The 25,238-nt window shown below is 38.1% G+C and overlaps 1 protein-coding gene across 1 annotated transcript in view; it reads left to right on the plus strand.

Moving 5' to 3' along the window:
• The window catches only part of Spf45 (splicing factor 45), a 99,934-nt gene that overhangs the window by 26,992 nt on the left and 47,704 nt on the right, over positions 1-25,238 (plus strand). Inside the window, exon 3 of the mRNA XM_067146197.2 lies at positions 15,336-15,438. Coding sequence (XP_067002298.1) covers positions 15,336-15,438 — 103 coding nt within the window. The remainder of the gene's footprint in view (positions 1-15,335; positions 15,439-25,238) is intronic.

Consider the following 25,238-nt stretch of genomic DNA (forward strand, 5'->3'; position numbering starts at 1 on the left):
GAGCGTAAATTTTATGTGTGGGTCGATATTATTAAGGCTGATAAGAGTAGAAGCTGCGTCTGTTGTGCTTTCATCTAGAATTACCAAAGTATCATCAACATATCTAGCCCAAAAAAGAATATTAATGAAGTTATTATTATTATCAATTTTAGTATGTTCTAAAAAATCTAAGTAGATTTCAGCTAGGATGCCCGAAGCCGGCGATCCCATGGCCAAACCTTCCTGCTGGTAGATAATACCGTCGAAAGTGAAATAGTTATTGTTTAAAACCAATTTCAGGATAGACATAAAGTCTTGTATTTCTAAAGCACTTAGGTGACTGTATTTGCCTAAATTGTTTTCAATTATAGGGTATAATTTAGAGGTTTGAATACTAGGATACATATTAACAACGTCAAAAGAGTGAAGGGAATGGTTAGGTTGGATATGAAAGTTATTAAGATTTTCGATCAATTCTGTAGTATTTTTAATAGATTTTTTAGACAAAAAATGATAATATCTTCTAAGAAACTTTTGAATGAATTGAGAAGCATTATAAAGAGGACTTGGTCTGTAATTGATGATCGGGCGGATAGGGATGCCGGGTTTGTGTATCTTAGGAAGGGCTTTAGCGGTTGGAAGACTTGGATTCATGCTAATAAATTTAGTTTTTTCTTGTTCAGTTAAAAGGAATGAAGTATTTTTAAGAGTTTGTTTAAGAAGGCGTTGGATTTTTTGAGTAGGGTCTTTTTTAACAACAGTGAACGAACTATCAGAAAAGAATTCTTTAGTCTTATTAATATAATTGTTTCTTTCCATTATAACAGTGGTATTGCCTTTATCGGCCTTAGTGACAATAAGATTATTATCAGAAATCTTCTTTTTGAGAGCGCGTAATCGCTTTTGATCAATGAATGATTCTTTAATGTCGCTAGGGATGTTGGAGTTCGTACTTGAGTTAAGAATGTCGTTAATTTTACGTTTAACTTCGAACCTAACTTCATCCTGTTTTTCAAGAGGTAATTTACTGATGGCTAGTTCAGATTCTAAGATCATAGTAGTAGAGCTGTCAAGTTTATTAAGATTAGGCCAATTATGATTAGGACCTTTGGCTAAAATTGAATTATCGTCATCATTCAGAGGAACATTGGATAAATTAATAATTGGTTGATGAAATTGAATCGTTGTGCTAGAGGAATTTCTATTATTAGTAGCAAGGGTGTTATTAGATTTAGAACCTTTTAGTATACTAAGTTTCTTATCTAAGGTTTTCTGTTTCTTAGCTAATATGTTGAAAAGTCTATTATCAATTAGAGATTGAAATAAATTCCATTGAACACTTGAAAGTGAATTTGCAGCTACGAGGTGAGTTTCATATAATCTATGATTTAAGAAAGATTTTTTCTTGTATAGGAATTTAATTTCTTCTTTTAGCCAAATTTTGTTCGTTTTAATTTGGGTCTTAGCAATGTGAGGCGAAGGTCGAAATCTTTTTAAGTTGCCTTTGAGAAAATTAGGTGTCAAATTATACGTAATACATTGTTTAAGAAACTCGATATCCTTGCCTAATTTGGCTATTTTAACTTTTAAACCTAAGTATAAATAGGCTTTACGTTTTGCCTGGTTGGCTAAGTAATTAAAAGAAATAAGTTTCATAATGATAGATCCGTATTGAACTGTGATTACAATAGAAAATAATATATTATTATTGGTCCACCTTTTCAATACAAAATGAAAATTACATAGGGACTAGTTTCGACCTAGTAATAGGTCATCATCGGCCTGAAGTAAGTCAAAGATCGAAGAAAACATAAACAATGTAAACACAAGTACAGTCTCTTTAAAGGTACATACCAAGTGGGAAGTTGAGTATATTATTAAAGACCAATGATGCAATAAAGAAGAATAGTAGGTTGAATGCTGGCTTCTTCTTAGCTGTTGTATAATCGAAGAAGATTACGTCGTGTTTTATAAGGTATTGCTAGACGTCAAAATACATGGATGTTGGAAGGCTCTTCAGTTTTTTTGAACATGGCAATAGTTGCGTGTGGAGGCTTAGGAAACCAGAGAAGCGTTATATTATGTTAAAAAATAGAGATCCTTAAAAAAGTCCCGTGCGTTGTATAAATTGTGGAAATGGAAATCGAAAAAACTTGGTTCTTAAGCGATAATGTTGTTCATTCAGAGATCGATTGAAAATAAAGAATCGTAACATAGTCTTCTCAAGATGTTCATAAACCAGAATTAATAGACGATGCGAAGTATGATGCTAGGAGAAAGCTCTTCTGCTTCTGGAATCTTGAAGGACGATGGATGTTTCACGAGGTGGAGCAACATATATGGAGTTAAATAAAGGTGGAAATAAATTCGCAGTTCAATGCGGACCATAAATTTGATTCTGAATAAAAGACAGTAAGATTTTTTTTTTTTTAATATGTCAAAAGGAAAACTCAAGCGTGATGTGATGAGCTGAAGAGAGAAACGGAGGTAGGAAAGGATCAAAGGAAATTTTGAGGAGGTGAGGGAAGAAAAATGAAGGCAGGAGAAGAATATATAATTTTTTATTTTTTATTATTTTTTATATTTTATTTTTTAGCTGAAGAGAGAAACGGAGGTAGGTAAGGATCAAAGGAAATTTTTTTTTTTTTTGAGGAGGTGAAGGAAGGAAAATAAAGGTCTGAGTTTTTTTTTTTTTTTTTTTTTTTAGCTGAAGAGTGAAACGGAGGTAGGTAAGGATCAACGGAATTTTTTTATATCTGAAGAGAGAAACGAAGGTAGGTAAGGATCAAAGGATTTTTTTATTTAGCTGAAGAGAGAAACGAAGGTAGGTAAGGATCAAAGGTTTTTTTTTTTTTTTTGGAGGCGAAGGAAGGAAAATAAAGGTCTGAGAATTTTTTTTTTTTTTAGCTGAAGAGTGAAACGGAGGTAGGTAAGGATCAAAGGATTTTTTTATTTAGCTGAAGAGAGAAACGAAGGTAGGTAAGGATCAAAGGATTTTTTTTTTTTTTTAAGGTGGGGCTGAGGTATGTGGGAATATGGAAGAATGATTAAGAAAAGTGCTAAAAACAGAATGAACAATCGGACCTTTAATATTAGATTTTGATTGTCTGAAAAGTTGAATTAGCAGGTCAAAAAGAATGTTTGATTTTTCGGAAATGTCATTGAGATTGAAATTGGGATTGAAATATTGGTCTAAATTTATAAAGCAATTCTCTGTTATGTTAAGGAGGGGTCCTTTATTCATAATTTTGAGAATTGTCATATCTTGTTTAATGTCAGTAAATTTATGATTACAATCATTCATGTGCTGACCAACTGCAGAAAATTTATTGTGTTTTTGGGCATTGACATGTTCAAGGTATCGTATTTTAAAGTTTCTTCCTGTTTGTCCGATATAAGAAGAATTGCAGCTGTTGCATTTGAACCTATATACACCAGATTTTGAAAAAGGGTCAGTTCTATTAATAGATGATGAGTTGTGTAAGACATTAGCGTTATTATTGTTGGTTTTGAAGGAGATTTTAACATCATGTTTTTTAGAAACGTTAGTGACCTTGTAAATATCTTTATTGAACGTGAAGGTAGAAAATGAAGAAATTTTTGGTTTTTCTTTTTTCAGAGTGGTTAAAGGATGATGTTTGTATTTATTGATAATACTTTCAATGAAAGAACTATTGTAACCATTGAGTTTTGCGATCATACGGATATTGTTCAATTCTTTTTTAAGATCACATTCTGACATTGGGACCGTATAGGCTCGATGAACCATACTATTATAAGCAGCTCTTTTATGGATTTGTGGATGATAGGAAACTTGATGAATAGTGGAAGATGTTTGGGTAGGCTTTCTGAAGATGTTGAATTTTAAGGAATATAGATGCCTAATGATGGTTAAGTCTAAAAAATTTATTCTTTGTTCAGATTCAGATTCGAGCGTAAATTTTATGTGTGGGTCGATATTATTAAGGCTGATAAGAGTAGAAGCTGCGTCTGTTGTGCTTTCATCTAGAAATACCAAAGTATCATCAACATATCTAGCCCAAAAAAGAATATTAATGAAGTTATTATTATTATCAATTTTAGTATGTTCTAAAAAATCTAAGTAGATTTCAGCTAGGATGCCCGAAGCCGGCGATCCCATGGCCAAACCTTCCTGCTGGTAGATAATACCGTCGAAAGTAAAATAGTTATTGTTTAAAACCAATTTCAGGATAGACATAAAGTCTTGTATTTCTAAAGCACTTAGGTGACTGTATTTGCCTAAATTGTTTTCAATTATAGGGTATAATTTAGAGGTTTGAATACTAGGATACATATTAACAACGTCAAAAGAGTGAAGGGAATGGTTAGGTTGGATATGAAAGTTATTAAGATTTTCGATCAATTCTGTAGTATTTTTAATAGATTTTTTAGACAAAAAATGATAATATCTTCTTAGAAACTTTTGAATGAATTGAGAAGCATTATAAAGAGGACTTGGTCTGTAATTGATGATCGGGCGGATAGGGATGCCGGGTTTGTGTATCTTAGGAAGGGCTTTAGCGGTTGGAAGACTTGGATTCATGCTAATAAATTTAGTTTTTTCTTGTTCAGTTAAAAGGAATGAAGTATTTTTAAGAGTTTGTTTAAGAAGGCGTTGGATTTTTTGAGTAGGGTCTTTTTTAACAACAGTGAACGAACTATCAGAAAAGAATTCTTTAGTCTTATTAATATAATTGTTTCTTTCCATTATAACAGTGGTATTGCCTTTATCGGCCTTAGTGACAATAAGATTATTATCAGAAATCTTCTTTTTGAGAGCGCGTAATCGCTTTTGATCAATGAATGATTCTTTAATGTCGCTAGGGATGTTGGAGTTCGTACTTGAGTTAAGAATGTCGTTAATTTTACGTTTAACTTCGAACCTAACTTCATCCTGTTTTTCAAGAGGTAATTTACTGATGGCTAGTTCAGATTCTAAGATCATAGTAGTAGAGCTGTCAAGTTTATTAAGATTAGGCCAATTATGATTAGGACCTTTGGCTAAAATTGAATTATCGTCATCATTCAGAGGAACATTGGATAAATTAATAATTGGTTGATGAAATTGAATCGTTGTGCTAGAGGAATTTCTATTATTAGTAGCAAGGGTGTTATTAGATTTAGAACCTTTTAGTATACTAAGTTTCTTATCTAAGGTTTTCTGTTTCTTAGCTAATATGTTGAAAAGTCTATTATCAATTAGATTGAAATAAATTCCATTGAACACTTGAAAGTGAATTTGCAGCTACGAGGTGAGTTTCATATAATCTATGATTTAAGAAAGATTTTTTCTTGTATAGGAATTTAATTTCTTCTTTTAGCCAAATTTTGTTCGTTTTAATTTGGGTCTTAGCAATGTGAGGCGAAGGTCGAAATCTTTTTAAGTTGCCTTTGAGAAAATTAGGTGTCAAATTATACGTAATACATTGTTTAAGAAACTCGATATCCTTGCCTAATTTGGCTATTTTAACTTTTAAACCTAAGTATAAATAGGCTTTACGTTTTGCCTGGTTGGCTAAGTAATTAAGAGAAATAAGTTTCATAATGATAGATCCGTATTGAACTGTGATTACAATAGAAAATAATATATTATTATTGGTCCACCTTTTCAATACAAAATGAAAATTACATAGGGACTAGTTTCCTTCCTTCGCCTCCAAAAAAAAAAAAAAAAAAAACCTTTGATCCTTACTTACCTTCGTTTCTCTCTTCAGCTAAATAAAAAAATCCTTTGATCCTTACCTACCTTCGTTTCTCTCTTCAGATATAAAAAAATTCCGTTGATCCTTACCTACCGCCGTTTCACTCTTCAGCTAAAAAAAAAAAACTCAGACCTTTATTTTCCTTCCTTCACCTCCTCAAAAAAAAAAAAAAAATTCCTTTGATCCTTACCTACCTCCGTTTCTCTCTTCAGCTAAAAAATAAAATATAAAAAATAATAAAAAATAAAAAATTATATATTCTTCTCCTGCCTTCATTTTTCTTCCCTCACCTCCTCAAAATTTCCTTTGATCCTTTCCTACCTCCGTTTCTCTCTTCAGCTCATCACATCACGCTTGAGTTTTCCTTTTGACATATTAAAAAAAAAAAAAAAAATCTTACTGTCTTTTATTCAGAATCAAATTTATGGTCCGCATTGAACTGCGAATTTATTTCCACCTTTATTTAACTCCATATATGTTGCTCCACCTCGTGAAACATCCATCGTCCTTCAAGATTCCAGAAGCAGAAGAGCTTTCTCCTAGCATCATACTTCGCATCGTCTATTAATTCTGGTTTATGAACATCTTGAGAAGACTATGTTACGATTCTTTATTTTCAATCGATCTCTGAATGAACAACATTATCGCTTAAGAACCAAGTTTTTTCGATTTCCATTTCCACAATTTATACAACGCACGGGACTTTTTTAAGGATCTCTATTTTTTAACATAATATAACGCTTCTCTGGTTTCCTAAGCCTCCACACGCAACTATTGCCATGTTCAAAAAAACTGAAGAGCCTTCCAACATCCATGTATTTTGACGTCTATCAATACCTTATAAAACACGACGTAATCTTCTTTGATTATACAACAGCTAAGAAGAAGCCAGCATTCAACCTACTATTCTTCTTTATTGCATCATTTAGTGCACAGTGGTCTTTTATAATATACGGCACACCGAACTTTACATAAATTCCGCTCAGTGCTTCGTCAATTTGGATGAGTTATTATTTTTAGTATATCTCTACTCAACTTCCCACTTGGTATGTACCTTTAAAGAGACTGTACTTGTGTTTACATTGTTTATGTTTTCTTCGATCTTTGACTTACTTCAGGCTGATGATGACCTATTACTAGGTCGAAACTAGTCCCTATGTAATTTTCATTTTGTATTGAAAAGGTGGACCAATAATAATATATTATTTTCTATTGTAATCACAGTTCAATACGGATCTATCATTATGAAACTTATTTCTTTTAATTGATGAATTCACCGAGGCATGGAGTCAATAAGGCCCTGGATCGCTTCGTGAGGAATTGTGGCCCAGGCTTGCTGCACTGCACGGGTCAGTTGTTCCAGAGATGTGGGTGGCTGAGGACGGTTGGCCAGTTGTCGACCCATCATGTCACCCACATGCTCAATAGGACTGAAGTCCAGGGATCTGGCGGGCCTTTCAAGAGGTTGTGATGTCGTGGAGAGCTTCTCTGGAGATGCGTGCAGTGTGAACCCGGGCATTGTCCTGCTGAAACATCCCATTAGCAATGTTCGCCATCATAGGGACAACCACTGGATTGAGTACCCTATCAACGTACTGTCCAACAGTCATGGTGCCCTCAACAAGCACTAGTTGTTATTTCACATTAAAGCCAATAGCTCCCCAGACCATAATGCTTGGTGTTGGCCCTGTGTGACACGTGGTTCCGGCGATGACTGCGGGCAAGACAGAAGCGCGATTCATCACTAAAGACAACCCTATGCCATTCATCGACCCACGTCGATCTTTCTTGACACCAGGCCAGCCTTACACGTCGCTGTTGTGGGGTCAATGGAACACCTTCTGCAGGGACACGGGCTAGTAAGCCAGCTGCACGCAGGCGATTACCAACTGTTTGTTGTGTAACGTGGGGTGCCACATTTGCTTGAATTTGCGCTGCTGTTGCATGGGGTTCCATCCGGGCCATCCGAATGATGCGGCGATTGTCTCTCACAGTTGTCCGTCGCGCTTGGCCTGTGCCAGGTCTACGAGTGTGGGTACCTTCATTTGACCACTGCTGCCATACACAATGTACCGTAGATGCCTGTCGGCCAACACGTGCAGCAACAGTCCTTAGCGATAATCCAGCCTCATACAGCCCAATAATCCGAGCCCTCTCAAACGGCGACAGTTGTTGATATCGTGCTCTTCTCTGTCACCGAGGCATGTTTGATGGGGAACACTTCACTGCACAGACTGCAAGTCAACTACGCTACACCATAGTCCGTATACTGGAGTTGATTCTTCCGTGACCAGTCATATGGGGAGACCTGTAGCAACAATCCAATGGGTCTGAAACTTTGATCATTTACATATCTACATGGCATCGTTCTATATCTTGAAATTCAACACAAACGACCAATGCCTTCATGGTGTTGCAATTTCCATTTTCTTAAGTGTATGTCCTAAATATACCAACCCCCACCTCCTCTATAAAACCCACCTTAAATTTATGATAATATGACACAAAAAATATAAAAGAAAATTACTTAAATGAAAACTATAGACATACCGCATTCAGCATTTCAGTAAAGAACCATAGCCATCCGAAGTGTCCCTATCTTGAAGGATCACCGGTTGTCCTGAAGAACATTTTTATGCATTGAAAAACTTATTTCCACTTCAGCTGATGTCATGGGTGTGTAGTTGAAATAGGCAATGTCTCCTGGGGAGAAGTCTTCCACAGATACACCAAAGTCGAAATTTTCACCTCGCAGAGTTGTATTGACTTTACACATTGTGTGGTAACCATCATTCTTCTGTAGCACATTATTCATTTTCTTGCGAATATCTTGACCTTTTTCCTGCACAGTGTCCCAAAATGCTGTTGGACAATTTGTATCTTCTCGAGAACTGCTGCATCCTCCCATCTCCTTTTTCTAGCCACATTTGTGCTGTTATCAGAATAGAAAATTTACTATGTATGTATGTAGGTATGTCAAACTTCCCCTCAAGTTAGAATCTACTAGCAAGTCCTGACAAATTACTATTGGTGCAGCACTTTCCCTGTCCAAAATGTCAATCACTGATTTCTCTGTATCAAATTTTTTTTTTGTGCTAGTTGCTTTACGTTGCACCGACACAGATAGGTCTTATGGCGACGCTGGGACAGGAAAGGGCTAGGAGTGGGAAGGAAGTGGCCGTGGCCTTAATTAAAGTACAGCCCCAGCATTTGCCTGGTGTGAAAATGGGAAACCACGGAAAACCATATTCAGGGCTGCCGATAGTGGGGTTCGAACCTACTATCTCCCGAATACTGGATACTGGCCGCACTTAAGCAACTGCAGCTATCGAGCTCGGTATCAAAATTGTCAGAATAATAGGTGCTGCATGTTAACATAGGAAGGTGATTTCAGAAACACTTTTTTTTTTTTCATATTTGACATGAGTTTGTCAACTTGTTGACATTTTGTATGCACTTGTTTACACAATGTGAAGAGCGTGGGCCAGGAATATTACATGAACCATTTTTGAGTAAATTTATTTATTTGCTGCACCCACCTTCACCATATACAGCGTAACAGATGATAAGAACAGTAAAACATTGTCATGTTTTATGCTCTATGGCCATAAAATAAACATGCTTGCATCAAACAGTTTGCATATGGGTTGATGGTTCACCTTCTCAAGCACTTCTGTTGTAAGGAAAAAAAAAAGAATTTAGAAGGCATGTCCACTACCAGTGTACCTATAACAACATCTGCAATAGAACATCCCTCTTGAACACACGTCTTATGTATAGAAATGAAGATATTCTTATTCCCTACACAGCTGCAAATTCTTTCTATTATTTTTTGTGACAGTCTCCCAAGCAAACCTTTCAAAGGGTAGATTCAGGTGATGTTACATCCTTGCAATTCTCTCGTGAAAAACATGCATACTGCAGTAAAATAGCATTTAAACACAAGTAAGTTGAAGGATGTGATGTTCCACAAAGTGGGTCCTATCACTGCTTGGCCGGCATTAACTCAAGTTGTGTCTAAAGGTGGAAGTGAAGAAATGAGTGTTACTAATGGCTAGGGCTTGGAAGTTGATGAGATTTTTTTTTCTTTTCTGAGACATCACTGAGAATGCTGGATATGATATAAATTTTGTTTTACCTGAAGACTAATGAAAATAGCTTACTTTAATTTTGCATTTTTTAGCATTTTATTGCTTGTAAAGTTAGATACTTAGAATTTTTAAAAAGAAATTTTGCAGTATTAAGTGATAAGCCTACGTACTTTAAAAGCATTCATTATAACTTGAATATTTAATTTATGCCTACTCATTGACTTGGAAAGATTTTCTAGAATCTACTTGGGATCAGCATAGGAATAGTATGCATTGATGAAAAGCATTGTTAGGCGTCATCACATCCTTTGTACGTGTCAAGTCAGTGACTTTTGAGGAGAGTTAATGAGTTAATTGAACAGTAACACTGTGGTAAATTACACTCTAACTTCATTACCTGCACAGTGTAGGGACCAACAACATCTCAGACTGTCTTTTTATATCCTAATAGCACAAAACATTCCAGGAATTTTTCGAGAATATTTTCCTAGAATGATTAAATGTTTCAGAAATATTTGTAAACATTTATAATGACAATTTTCATTATTGAACGTCCTTTTGGCCTTTTACTGTTTAACTGTTCACTTAATGCCTTACAGAAGTACAAAAACAGATGTTAAATACTAATATACTTTATTTAGATGTATATTATAATATTATAAAATCATACATGATTAGGATAATATTGAAACAGCATGCATTGGAAAAGTGAGGAAACTAGTACAAAGTAACTCTGTTTGTGTTCAAAATGATAATTGTAAAGAAAACCTGTATTCAGGTGGGAACTACAACCTTATGCTCGTTGCTCATAGTAAAATGTTTTGTAAAATTTGTTGTACAACGAATTTTATAAAAATATGATGAAAACAGGTTGTGTTGTTCACGGTAAAATTATTTTATAAAATCTGTTGAAGCTTCAGGATGGCCATCTATGAACTAAATTCTGAACTAAGATGTATATGTGCTGCCAAGAATTGAGTTCAAAGGCCATATATCTTCTCTTTCCTGGATTGTGTTTGGCCGAACTTGTGACATAAATTTGGCGATTGAGTTTTCTGCCTCCCTTCTTGCATTTCTGTTGTAATAATTTGGTGTTTTAACTTCATACAAACACTAACAGCTTCTTTAGTCCACTCAGTTCCTGTCATTTTAGAAGGGTTTGTTTATGTTTACGAACGAGCTTCCCAGTCTTCTCATTACATGTAATAAATATCATTTTTGGTCCGTATTGATGATATTTGATTGAAATAATAACATTAAGTTATTTATTAGACCACCTAATCAATACAAAATCGTCTTGGATGATTTACATAAATTTGTTAACTAATAGTGGTACATGTTTTGCCTTCCCTGAAGGCATCATCAGCCATAGTCTTCACCTTAAATTAAAAATAAGCGTCTAAATAACATGTAATAATGAAATGAATTTTAAAATCTTGAAGAGATTTGAAGTAAAATAACATTAAAAATAACAATGATGGTTTAAAATACAATGTGATGAGATATAATAGCGGAAGTATTAACAAAATTAACATTAGAAGGCTGCTAAAATAAGTGCAATGGATAAAACAACAGATTGTTATACAACAAGTAGTAAGATTGCATAAAAGTAAAGTTGATAGTCTGGCGGTTATAATTAGACGATGGCGAAAAATCATATATAATCAAAGTAAAGAAGAGAGAATAAAAGTCAAAGTTAGTCGAGAGATCCGAAGTTAATCATGATCTTGAAGATAAAAGACGAAAGTCAGATGCATATGGTGAAGTTGTAGAACACGTTGAGGATATGAAGTTGGTGAATAGAAGTTGAAGAACAGTTTCAAATAGGATCACTATGGACCATCTCAAAATTTGAAGTGATGCTCAAATGTTGTAAATTGTGAGTTTGTAGATATTCTACAGTAGTTGAAAAAGCATATAAAAATGGAATCATTTAACAGTGACAAAGATAGCTTGTCATTAGACAAACCTTCAGTTATAACGCACGTAGCAAGAAGTCTACTGTTGCAAATACTTCTAACTCATAACGTTACAAGCTATCTTTGTCACCGTCAAATGATTCCACTTTTATATGCTTTTTCAACTAGAATATCTACAAACTCACAATTTACAACATTTGAGCATCACTTCAAATTTTGAGATGGTCCATAGTGATCCTATTTGAAACTGTTCTTCAACTTCTATTCACCAACTTCATATCCTCAACGTGTTCTACAACTTCACCATATGCATCTGAGTTTCGTCTTTATCTTCAAGATCATGATTAACTTTGGATCTCTCGACTAACTTTGACTTTTATTCTCTCTTCTTTACTTTGATTATATACAATTTTTCGCCATCGTCTAATTATAACCCGCCGGGCTGAGTGGCTCAGACGGTTAAGGCGCTGGCCTTCTAACCCCAACTTGGCAGGTTCGATCCTGGCTCAGTCCGGTGGTATTTGAAGGTGCTCAAATATGACAGCCCCGTGTCGGTAGATTTACTGGCACGTAAAAGAACTCCTGCGGGACTGAATTCCGGCACCTCGGCGTCTCCGAAGACCTTAAAAAGTAGTTAGTGGGACGTAAAGCAAATAACTTTTAAAAAAATTATTAATTATAACCGCCAGACTATCAACTTTACTTTTATGCAGTCTTACTACTTGTTGTATAACAATCTGTTGTTTTATCCATTGCACTTATTTTAGCAGCCTTCTAATGTTAATTTTGTTAATACTTCCACTATTATATCTCATCACATTGTATTTTTAAACCATCATTGTTATTTTTAATGTTATTTTACTTCAAATCTCTTCAAGATTTTAAAATTCATTTCATTATTACATGTTATTTAGACGCTTATTTTTAATTTAAGGTTAAGACTATGGCTGATGATGCCTTCAGGGAAGGCGAAACATGTACCACTATTAGTTAACAAATTTATGTAAATCATCCAAGACGATTTTGTATTGATTAGGTGGTGTAATAAATAACTTAATGTTATTATTTCAATCAATCTTCTCATGTCGTAGTGCCAACGCCATCGTCATGTCACCGTCGCTAATTGATTCATTTTGCAAAATTAATTTTACGGAATAGAGAATGTCTTCATTTATGAAAAGTTTTATCAAAGGTTTTTCAAAACTTGAATTTGACCATGAGCCACAGAAATTTTATAAAATGAAATTATTGTACAATACATGTGAAGGAAAATTTTACCATGAGCAACAGGTATTACAATTACAGTTTTGTGAGGAAAATGTAATTGTCATTCCTGAAATCACAAGCAACGATCACCAAACGTTATAAGTAAGTTGTTGACACATTGCCTGTTTTGTTTGTTGCTTGTTGTTTAAAGGGGCCTAACATCTATTTCATCGGCCCTTGACACAGTAGAATGAAATATAGGTGTTAAATAATCCTTCTAATTAGTGTGTTATATACCACAAACTAAAAAGCAGGAAACATTTATTTTAATATTACAAAAAATGGTGGGTGATGGAAAAATTCTGACTTCATTTTTGGAATCAGCAGATAGAAATATGTAAGAAACACCTGAAATGATTTATTTAAAAAAAACTGTTGACCTGTGTTATCTCACATCTGTCCGATAAGTCTTCTTCCCAGAGGCTGGATCCTCAAAAAGCATGCCCACATTGTGGCCATGATCGTTATGGCGTCAAGTTTCAGTGGTCTGACACTGTGGTTAGCCGGTTTGAGTCCTATTGGTGGACAAAAGTTTCACCATCAGAATGTTGGGTGGCAGTGTAGGCAAGGTGGTGGTATACAATTTCTAATCACTAGACTTCATGCCAAAAGCGTGGATTCAATTCCAAACCTCTGCGCACTGGTCATATGGAGTGACAGCATATGGCACTGTTAGTGGTGACTCGTCTTTTGGATGGGGACGTCAAACATTGCAGATCCCTTGGTATTATTCGTCAGAAGTAGGCTATGTGCCGATACCAGGTTTCACCCTTTCCCTACCTCAGTATCATCAACATTTCACACCCAGATGTGAAGGTTGCCCATGGGTGTCAAGCAGAAAGACCTGTAGCAGGTAAGATAAACATGTCCTTGGAAACTGCTGGTACTAAAAGTCATATGCTAAATAAATTAAATACATATATTAACACGTTCAGTACCAGCTTCTGAGCAGGACACTTGAATGCCTGGACCGGCCATTTTGATGCCCAGCCCTCTTGACTTGCATCACTTAATACAAATTACGATTACTCCTAAACTATAAATGTTAGAAAAATGATACTTTGTGCTTACCACTAGTAAATATTTAGGGTGTGATATCTGGTGTCACAGGTTTCAAAATACGTCTAATTTTATACAGCCTATCTGTATTTTCGGCATAATGATTACTGTCACCGAAGTGAATAAAGGAAAGAATATGAAGGAAGTGTATTCGGAACATTGTATTAGAAAATATCGGAGTATCTAAAACAGGGTCTTCGGTCCAGTACATTTTTATATCAGGATTTTGGACTAATCGGTTTACACGATTGCATGATTGAAATCTTTATGAAAGGCCGCGGCACCGCACTTATCACTTGACTCGCGTATAGATTGGTCTGCTCACACACATACTGATAAAATTCGTCATTCATGAAAATACGTAACTCAAAATATCCTGCTTATATTTTATTTGAACATTTATACCTGAATTCTCTCTAAATGGTGGAACGGGTGGACAATAACTAGGATGATATGTATCAGGCACTTCACTTTTCTCTATAGGCCTATCGGATTCGGGAATCGGAATTTTCTCGTCACTCTCACTTTCACTATCTGAGTCTATTTCAGGAATAAGTCCAGCACCAGAATAATCATTGTGAACAATACTTAATAGTTTTCTTCCGTAAGAAACTTTGTTTTATAAGCCATTATACTACACTCGGTAAGAACGACATGCACTGCATTGAAATCTCAAGTACCGTCTTGATGCGCAAGGAAGTGCTGAGATATTCCCGCTAAAACAGCTAAGATAAACATAAGCCCACTCAACGCGACAGTTATCTCAAAAAGGTCAACCAACTTCCTGCTACAACCAGTAACGCTGGCTAAGGTGTAAGAATGCATAGATGACGAATATAAACAGCATTGCTTTGCGCGGAACATTAAACGTCTTACGCCGTCCACGGCCCGTAGCATAGGAGCAAGCTTAAACGTCTTACGCCGTCGACGGTCCGCAGTGAGTTAAATAATTGAACCACCAATGTTTGTGTGGTTATTGGGAAACCACAAAAACAATTTGCAGTGCCACAATGAGGTATGATGAGGAGTGAGGTAATTTGCCCTTGCTTTCTTCACTGAGACAGAAAGTACAATTGCGCCACAACTGGCTCTATGAGTAGCAACTATCATATTACATAATGCAAATAATCATATTTGACTGCAACGATCTGTAAACAGAATGTATTTATTAAGTAAAGAATATATCTCAAAAAGTGAATTGCTTTGTAAAACAATAATTGTAACGTTCGGACTTTTATTGTTTTCACATGTTACAAATATTATTGCACCAATCATGCCATTCATTATTTTTTTATTAGGACAAACATGCCTTGCAGTCACAGATGCCTAGAGATTCTGATTGGAATGTAGAAGGAGAATACGATCCCATGTGGCCCAATGACTACGAGAAAGTGGTGAAAGGTTAGTATTGCCTGTCAGTTCATTCTTATTTTGTAATGTGGATAAGAAGTTTCTCCCTTCTTATGTAATCTATAATTCAAATAGTTTCAATGTTGATTTTCTAGGCAGCTGATAAAAGTTATGTCATGTTTATTAGCATCTTCTCTACGCTTGCAGTGATCATACATGTTATGTTGGCAAGTATAAAAAAAATTTGTTGTTACATGTAGAATTTTGTCTTGGAATTTCTCATTAGCAAAATGTACTTGAAAATAAAGTAATTAGGAGTACCGTAAAGGCCACTGATGAATAGCAACACTGATTTTCTCCTGCCTCCTATACTGAAAAAGATGAACCACTTGCAACAACTGAAATGCACACACAATAGAATGCTCTATCAATACTCGGTAGTTCAAAGAACATTGGCAGGCTCATTATTGAGTCATTCGATTTCTTTCGCAGCCCCGACTATTGTCTTGTAACAGCAGAAAACAAATTGTTCCCTAGCCCCAGCATTTGATTCTCCATTCCAGTGGTTTATGGGGTCAGAATGAAGTACGTCTGATAACTGATCAACAGGATTTGATGCATTTTATTCAAATAGATTTTTCAGGGAATAGTTTTGTGATAAAAGTTGTCCTCCTCCAGGGTAACTTCGACTATGCCAAGAACATATAGGAAAACATTACGTGGCCACAGGTGTTGTACTTACAGTCCTGTTTACCTCAAGAACACTTTAGAAGAGATTAATAAAAGCAAAATAATGGTTCAGCAAGTAAGGGGAAGTTTATCCAGACTGGGAGGGGAAAGACGGTTTCCATTTTCAATGATAAATGTGCCTGTAGACAGACTTTGTTGCTGCATAAACTGTAACCTTTACTACAGCGGTTACACTAAATAAAAACTAAACACAGCAAAGGAAGGAAATTAAGTGCAATTACACAGTACCAAAAACTACTACACACTCAGTGAAACATCAGCTGAAACTACGCGGATCGCCACCGATAACAACTGAATAAATATCAGTAGGGCCAACTAGCTGGCAATAAACCAGGAAGGTGGGAAGGGGCTGGAACCTACCGAGGGCATGGACATGGCTTAGGTTGCAGATTCAGAAATAACCAACCGTGATCCTTAATTTTGAAAAATATTATTTACCAATGGACATTACAAATAAATTCCAAACAATTTCAGTCATGCAGAAGGTACTGACACATAACGATAGAAAAGTACAACCTCCATGTTCTGTGAGATACACAACTTAAAAGTTCCTTGACAATAGCTGTCTATAAGTTCAAAGTTTTGAACAAACTATACGTCTAGTTACAAACCCAGTTGTACCATGCAATTTAGTAGGAAAGAAGGAACGTAATACGCTATTACAATCTACCGTGAAGTTAAACATACCTTTCAAAAACTCTACCGTACATCAAGTGACACTGAACTACCAGAGGCAAAACCCCAAGGTAAATATATTAAACTACAAATTACATATTTAGTGAAACAAGAAACGGGGAATGCCTCGAAAACAAACGGCAAGCCCAGCTGAAAAGCTAAGGCATCATAAATAATTAAGTGGCGAATCTAGGTGAGGTTAGGGCAAACTCCTATATGAAAAGCAAGTGAACATTACTCAAAATTTATGGTGGAACGGAAAAAGTGGCACACCCCGGTAGTGAGGCGTCGCTGACGACGTCAAAACTTCTGACAACCAGACAGACCAAAACAGACCAAGACAGACTATGAAATGCTGCCTCGCTCTCATTATAAGGGGAACCCTGGCCTTGGAGTAGCCAATCAGAACGCATGAGCCCGCCTATTGTCACCCAGATTCACCAATCACAACGCCTACTTCAGTCGCGAACTTTAAATAACTTTCTCGAATAAGCACGATCACGAATCTCCCATTTCCAGAACAGTCAGAACATACTTTCTAGAATACATAACCAACAAAAGGAACACACCCTGTTCAAACATTCATGTAACAATTTTTTGAATACTTCCAGTAAGTACAGAACTGAACTCTACTATTTACAAATACCATACATTATCAATATTACACTTTACAGGTTAGGTCGTTACATGGTATACAAATAACACAAATCACCATACTTCAGAACATACAGTAAGTACTACGGAAGGTTTACAAATAAACTCTTCAATAAACACTTTCCACTTTCCAATACATTCTACACCTGTGACATAAACACATACGAAGGTTATGCCGAAAGTTTTTAGCGGCACGTAAACCGTAATTCTGAGGACAAAGGGATTATTTTCATTTGAAAGAGCGATGTTTTTCGACCTCGGAACATGCTCGTGCAAACCCCTCCTAGCGGTAGTTCCTCTGCAGTGAGGAAAGAAAGCACAGTTGGAAATTGGTTTCGCGAGTTTTCAAGGGGTTGGCAGTCAATTAAGATGAACCTTGTCCCGGTCGCCCTGCAACAGCTGTGACTCAAGAAAACATTGATGCTGTGAGGGAAATGATCAAAGCAGATCCACATCTTACATTTTGTGACCTTGAAGGGACCTTAAATATTGGGTCAAGAGCAGCGCAGACCATTGTTCACGATTATTTAGGCCTTATCAAAAGTCTTCTGTGTGGTGCTTTCCAGGGGAGGAAACACCCACAAAAGTTGAACGAAGTCGGAGCTCCGGAAAGAAGATGGTGGCAACTTCTTTTACGGCTCTACCGTGGCTCTACGCCTCTGTATTCAGGACACGGGAAAGGGCTGGACCTCACAGCTGGCTCCAACCATCGGCTGTCCTTTTTTCCGTGCCTTTCTATTCTCCTGCACTAAGGCGAACACTGGGACAGTTCTTAGTATAGACTACGGCCGCCAGCTCCAGGATACCGGCCCGCATGTTGATGGAGAACCTCTGATGGCGAGCTCCTTCAACAGTGGCATGCAATCTGTCCATACGTGCTAGTTATGGAAGTTTTGAATGCCACTATATGTGAACGTTGCCTCATCAGACAATAATACCAACGCTGGAAAATGCGGCTATGGAACATACTGTTGAAGGAATGACTGGCAGAAGGTTAGTCGTGCAGGAAAATCAGTCGGTGCCAGGGCTTGGACTCGGTGTAGGTGGTACGGATGCAGTTGGTGTTCTTGCAAAAGTCACCAGATACCAACATGAGCAAGGTGTATCTCCCTCTCAATTCCTTGTGCTGACGTGAAGATTCTGGTGTAAAGCCTCGAGAATGGCTTGAACAGTAGTAGGGGTAGTGGATCTTGGCTGTCCACTGGCGCCAGGTGCAGGTATACTGCTGACTTCATGTAGGCAGTGATGAACACATTCAAATGTTTTACTATCAGGGCAATGATGATTTGGATTTTGTTTTTGGTAAAAACGGCGTGCCTCCACCACGTTTCCATCCATCAACTCGTACACAAAATGCAAGTCTGCATACTTAGCATACTGCCTGGGAAACATCACAGCTGAATGAATCACTGCACTTAGAGACAATCAATTTCAGCAGCCGCTAAGAAATTTAAGAACCGTATTGTAACGAGTTTGCAGGGTAGTAGGGTCAATTAACACTAGGCTGGTAGCTTCAATACTAAGATTTATTAGCTAGGCACTAAACTACACAAGACTACACACAACTTTTGCTCATAACACACACTTACTCAGTTCGCGCGCTCTCTCTCCCTTCGTTTCTCACTTGTTCTCACACTACACAGTTTTACACTCACACACAAGGTCCTGCGTCGCATGGCTACACGTTCTCTCCTTCGCCGACAGTCTGCACTGTAGCACACTAGTCCTATAATCACGGCAGTTCACATACTTCACTACACTGGCAGTCGCTCATGACTGAACCACACCAACTTCTAACTCACTCTTAACTCTCACTGACTGCAGGCAGGTCGTTCCTCTCTTATATACCTGCGCTGGCCCTTCTAGAATCGCCCGGATGTTGGAGGAACATCGCGAGATGGAACACTCCAGATTAATTGTGGAGTCATCTCCATACTCCTCTGCTACGGGGCCGCGAGCGGAAGCGAGTGGGGCTGGCCTAGCACTTAGCGCTGCTTGTGATTGGCGGAGCTGAAGCATAAGGGGTGGGCCTATACGGTGCCGGGCAGGGCCCACTGCCAGTTGGCATGGCGGACGCTATGGCCATTACGGTATGAACACTTACCCATAGTATGTCAACAGCAGCGATCAATCCTCTAACCCGTCTTCAGGAGTACAAATGGACATACTAATACTAAAATGTTTTCATTCCTCCCCTGAAGGGGGAGGCAGTCCTCTTAGACGGTAACGCCGTCTTTCAGGCCAGAAGATTTGTAATGGTGAAGAATATGCTTGGCAACCGCTCCTCTACTCGGTTGGCCAGTCAGAGTGCAGAGATGTTGGACCACGGACCAGCCGTGGCCACTTGTGGGCCAAGACCCACTCTGTATCCACCGACCCAAACGGACTTGTTGTCTCCATTGTATTTGTTTGGAAACCACCATAAGCCATTTGCAAGTGTTAACAGACTACGTTAAGGATTGGTCTTTCTAGCAACGTTAAGTACAGTTGATTAGTGTTAGATTAGTGTTACACCATGAAAGTGCAGCAAACAACATGTCAGATTATGGCATATGATGGTCCGATAAGACAGGTAAAGTATATGTATATACATTTTTTTTCCTTCTCTAAATGTGAGGAATCTACCCCTGCAATTAAGCCATGTTTTTCTGATTCCCGGCCAGGTCATGGATTTTTACCTGCATTCCCTCAGCTTACATGATTACAATTGAGAGGCTATCCGATAGTGAGATGGCGGCCCTGGTCTAGAAAGCCGACAATAATGGCTGAGATGATTCGGTTTGCTGACCCCATGACACCTCGTAATCTGCAGGCCTTCGACCTCAGCAGTTGTCGCTTTGTAGGGCATGGCCCGGGGACCATGTCAGGTAATGGTGACAGATACCAGATAGATTTTATAATGATAAATGACCACAATCGTAACCAAGCTATATCATGTAAGAGCTATCCAGATGCAGATGTGGGCACCGACCACAATCTGATATTAATCAAAAGCCAACTGCGTTTTAGAAAAAAAGTTTTAAAAGAACCATGTAAAAGACGGAACATCAGCAGGGTAAAAAGTGACAAGCTATAAATGAGTTCAGAGAAAAATGATGAAAAGAATTGACCTCAAGATGATGTCAGGAAGTAATGTAGAGGAGAAGTGAAACAAAAAAAAAAAAAAAAAAAAAAAAGGAAATAATTCAAATGGCTGATATATGCTTTGGAAGACTGGTAAAGGCAGTGTACAAGCCTTGGATCACTGGAGATATACTGGAGTTAATGGAAGAAAGTGCAAACTGTGAGGAACCCAGGAAAAATATGCAAGACTACAGAACAAGATAAATAGAGAAGCAAGGAGAATAAGAGAAGAATGATAAAGAACGTGCAAAAGACATAGGCAAAAATATGATGAAAGGTAATAATGAGAGAGCGAGCATACGCCATAGATATGAAAACAATTTGGAACAAAATATAAAGTATTGAACATCATCATCATCATCATCATCATCATTTCCCATTATCCAGCTGTAGCCGGGTAGGGGCAAATATGGTTCCTCTCCACTTTCTTTGGTCTTTCCACCACTCCTCCTCCAACACTGTGTCCCAGTCCAGGTTTCTTTCTATAATGCTGCGTTGGATGGTATCCTTCCATCTCAATCGTGGTCGTCCACGGCCTCTCCTTCCTTGGATTTGCATTTCCACCACCTTTTTTGGCATTCTTTCGTCTCTCATTCGCTTTATGTGCGCAAACCATCTTAGTCGGCTCTTCTCTATTCTATCATTCATCTTTTCCACTCCAATTTCTTCCTGGATTTTCTCATTCCTTATTTTGTCTCTTCTACTCTTCTGTATCATACTCCTCAAGAATTTCATTTCGGCTGCCTGTATTCGACTCTCATCCTTCTTTGTCATTGTCCAAGTTTCTGCTCCGTAAGTTGTTATGGGTACGTAATACATCTTGTACATAGTATCCTTTGCTTCCATTGGCACATCTTTGTCCCATAACATATTTCTTACACTATGATAGAAACAACTTCCAGCTTGAATCCTTTTACTAATCTCAGCATCCAGTCGAGCATTCTCCATTAATTCACTCCCCAGGTATTTAAAGGTTTCCACTACTTCCAGGGGCTTGTCTGCAAGTCTAATCTGAACTTTCCCTTCTTTCTCCCCTCTAGTCATAACAAGAGTTTTACATCATATGGAACAAGAATGGCGAAGCCCTGACTGAAGAAAATGAAGTAGCGCTACGTTGGAAGGAGTACACAGGAGACTTCTACTAAGGAATTCTTGATACAGTTGTCCTGGAAAGTGAGGACGAAGTGGAAGTTGATGAGCTAGGACCACCAGTACACAGAGGAGAATTTGATGCGGCTCTCAAGAGATTAAGACACAGAAAAGCTCCAGGACCAGAACCGGCAAACAAAGAGTGGAAGCAGAAATTGGAAAGGGTCTGGTAGTCATGATCGTTAAGTCATCAAGTCTATATGGTCTGACACTGTCTCCTCCTGTGGGTGTGGGCAGTAGAATAACATCCACGGTATTCCCTGCCTTTCGTAAGAGGTGACTAAAAGGGGCCCCAGAGGGGCTCTTAACTTGGGAGCGTGGATTGGTGACCACAGAGCCCTCAGCTGAGTCCTAGCATTGCTTCCACTTACTTGTGCCAGGCTCCTCATTTTCATCTATCCTATCTCACCCCCTTGGTCAACTCTTGTTCTTATGACTCCGACAGTATTAGAGCATTTGAGGCCTAGGGTGTCTTTCATTTTCACGACCTCCATGGCCCTTGTCTTTCTTTGGCTGATCCCTTCCACTTTTTCTTTCTGATTAATGTTATATAGAGGATGGTGCCTAGTTGTACTTCCACGTGGTGTTATTCGACTGGAGTAGGCTACATGCTGACAATGGGTTTCACCCTCTCCCTACCTCATTATCATAATCATCCCACATCCAGAGCGTAGGTCGACCATGGGCGTCAAATAGAAAAACGTCTCCCAGCACTAAAAGCCATACGATAAATAAATAAATAAATGAATAAATTAATTAATTAAATGTTTGTCCAACCCTTGTCCCGTTTCTCTACGGGGTCGGGTATGAGGTGAGATGAATCTGTTGTAGAGGGTTTTTATGACCGGATGCTCTTCCTGTCGTCAACCTCATCAGGGGAGTTAATGATATGAAATGAATGACGTGTTATATGATAGTAGGAAGGGAGAGGGTAAAACCCGGTGCCCGCACGTAGCCTACTCCTGTGCAATAGCACCAAGGGTTCTGCTCAAGGCTTAACGTCTCCATCCGATGGACGAATCACCATCAACAGCGTCATATGCCCTCACTCCATATGAGCACTGCTGAGAGGTTTGGAATTTAATCCACGCTTTTGGCACGCAATCTAGTGATCAGAAATTGTATACCACCATCTCCCCTACCCTACCAGCCAACATTCTGGTGACATTTTGTTCAACCAACCGGCTAACCACGGTGTCATACTGTTCAGACTTCAACGCCTTAAGAATCATGGCCACCAGGCCGACCAAAATAAATGAAATAAATAAAATAATGTTGTTTGTCCAGCCCTTGTCCCGTTTTTCTACGGGGTCGGGTATGAGCTGAGATGAATCTGTCGTGGCAGGTTTTTATAACCGGATGCACTTCCTGACATCAACCTCATCAGAGGAGTTAATGAGATGAACTGAATGAAATTATATGTGTCAGTAGGAAGGGAGAGAGTGAAACCTGGTGCTAGCACATAGCCTGCTCTTGTCCAGTAGCACCAAGGGGTCTGCTCAAGGCTTAACGTCCCCACCCAACGGGTGAATCACCATCAACAGCATCATATGTCCTCACTCCATATGAGCTCTACAGAGAGGTTTGGAACTTAATCCAGGCTTTTGGCACGCAATCTAGTGATTAAAAATTGTATACCACCCTGCCGGCTAACATTCGGTTGACTGGGCGAGTTGGCCGTACGATTAGGGACGCGCAGCTGTGAGCTTGCATCCGGGAGATAGTGGGTTTGAATCCCACTGTCGGCAGCCCTGAAGATGGTTTTCCGTGATTTCCCATTTTTCACAACAGGCAAATGCTGGGGCTGTACCTTAATTAAGGTCATGGCCACTTCCTTCCCTCTCCTAGCCCTTTCCTATCCCATTGTCGCCATAAGACCTGTGGGCCGATGACCTTCGATGTTAGACCCCTTTAAACAACAAGCAGCATCATCATCATCAAGCAAGCATAAGACCTGTCTGTGTCAGTGCAACGTATAGCCACTAACAAAAAAAGAAAAAACATTTGGTTGGTGAAAATGTTTTCAACCAATGGGACTCGAACCGGCTAACCAGGGTGTCAGACCGTTTAGACTTCAATTCTTTAATGATCATGACCACCAAGCGGGCTAAATAAATAAATGAAATAAATAAATAAATAACTTGTTGATTGATTATCGACTCTGCATTCTTCAACATTTTTGTCACCTCAGAACAGGTCACACAAACATAAAAAACACACGCGACAAAATGGATCTTAAAATATATGAATTCAGGAGATAGTAGGTTGGAACCCCACTGTCGGCAGCCCTGGAAATGGTTTTCCATGGTTTCCCATTTTCACACCAGGCAAATGCTGGGGCTGTACCTTAATTAAGGCCACGGCCGCTTCCTTCCCACTCCTAGCACTTCCTTTTCCCATCGTCTCCATAAGACTTGTGTCGGTGCAACGTAAAGCAACTAGCAAAAATATATATATATATATATATATGAAATTTAAACACATACACAAGGTAAACCTATATTACAGGTAGCTCAAACGACAACTACGGAAAGGATGTGAAAGTTGCAGGGAAATCCTATTGAGGTCCGTGGGGTCGTATCCATTGTGGGGAAAAGGAGGAAACTGACGATCACCCTTCAATCTTAGTTTAATGATTAACAAAAGAAGATAAATGTACAAAACATAGTAGATGAAAATTAAGAAAATGGAAAAGCTAATACACACGAGGTACGTAATATTAATCTTCAAATCAAATTTGAAAAAAGGACATTAACTGAAAATTCAAACTCTTAAGGACAGCAGGAGATTAAACTACATCCAGAGGCAGACGCATAACTATGGGAGGCAAACTCAAAGGGAAACTCAATTTTTACATGAGATTGACAATATCGTTAAACAAGAAAAGAAAGTTAAATTTACAGTTAGACACAATACAGTACTCTGAACAAGAAAAGAGAATTGCCTCCGAAAACAAATTTGATCTTTAAATTGGCGAATGTGGAATATCAAAGGGAAACTCCGATGCACGAATTATAATTCATATTTTTAACAGAAGTTACATAAAGCACATTAAAAGCCGAAACACTAGAATGAATAGTGCTCACCCTGGGGAAAAGTCCCGAGACGAGACGGATGCAGAGTGCATCCGCTCGTTAGGTCGGTCAGATGTTAAAGACATTCACACAAGCTCCGCACATGCAGAGGTACAAGAAACCAAAAATTGTGCAATCACAGGGACCAATCACCACGCAGAAATTTTTCGTCTGACACCCACATTCACCAATAAGAACCATCATTATTCCTACCAATTAAAATTACTCTTATTCCTACCAATGAAAATGCTTTTCGAGATCATTCTATCTGATGAAACGGGAAACAACTAGAACTGTCCTTTTAACAATGGCACGTGTAGCTACACCCTGCCACAAAAGTTAATACATTGAAAATAAAAACCTACAACCTATTTTCCAGTCAATGACCGGGTCAGGGATGGGGTGAATCAAGCCCCAAACTTGCAG

Source organism: Anabrus simplex, chromosome 4 (assembly GCF_040414725.1).
Source record: "Anabrus simplex isolate iqAnaSimp1 chromosome 4, ASM4041472v1, whole genome shotgun sequence".
Taxonomy (NCBI): Eukaryota; Metazoa; Arthropoda; class Insecta; order Orthoptera; family Tettigoniidae; genus Anabrus; species Anabrus simplex.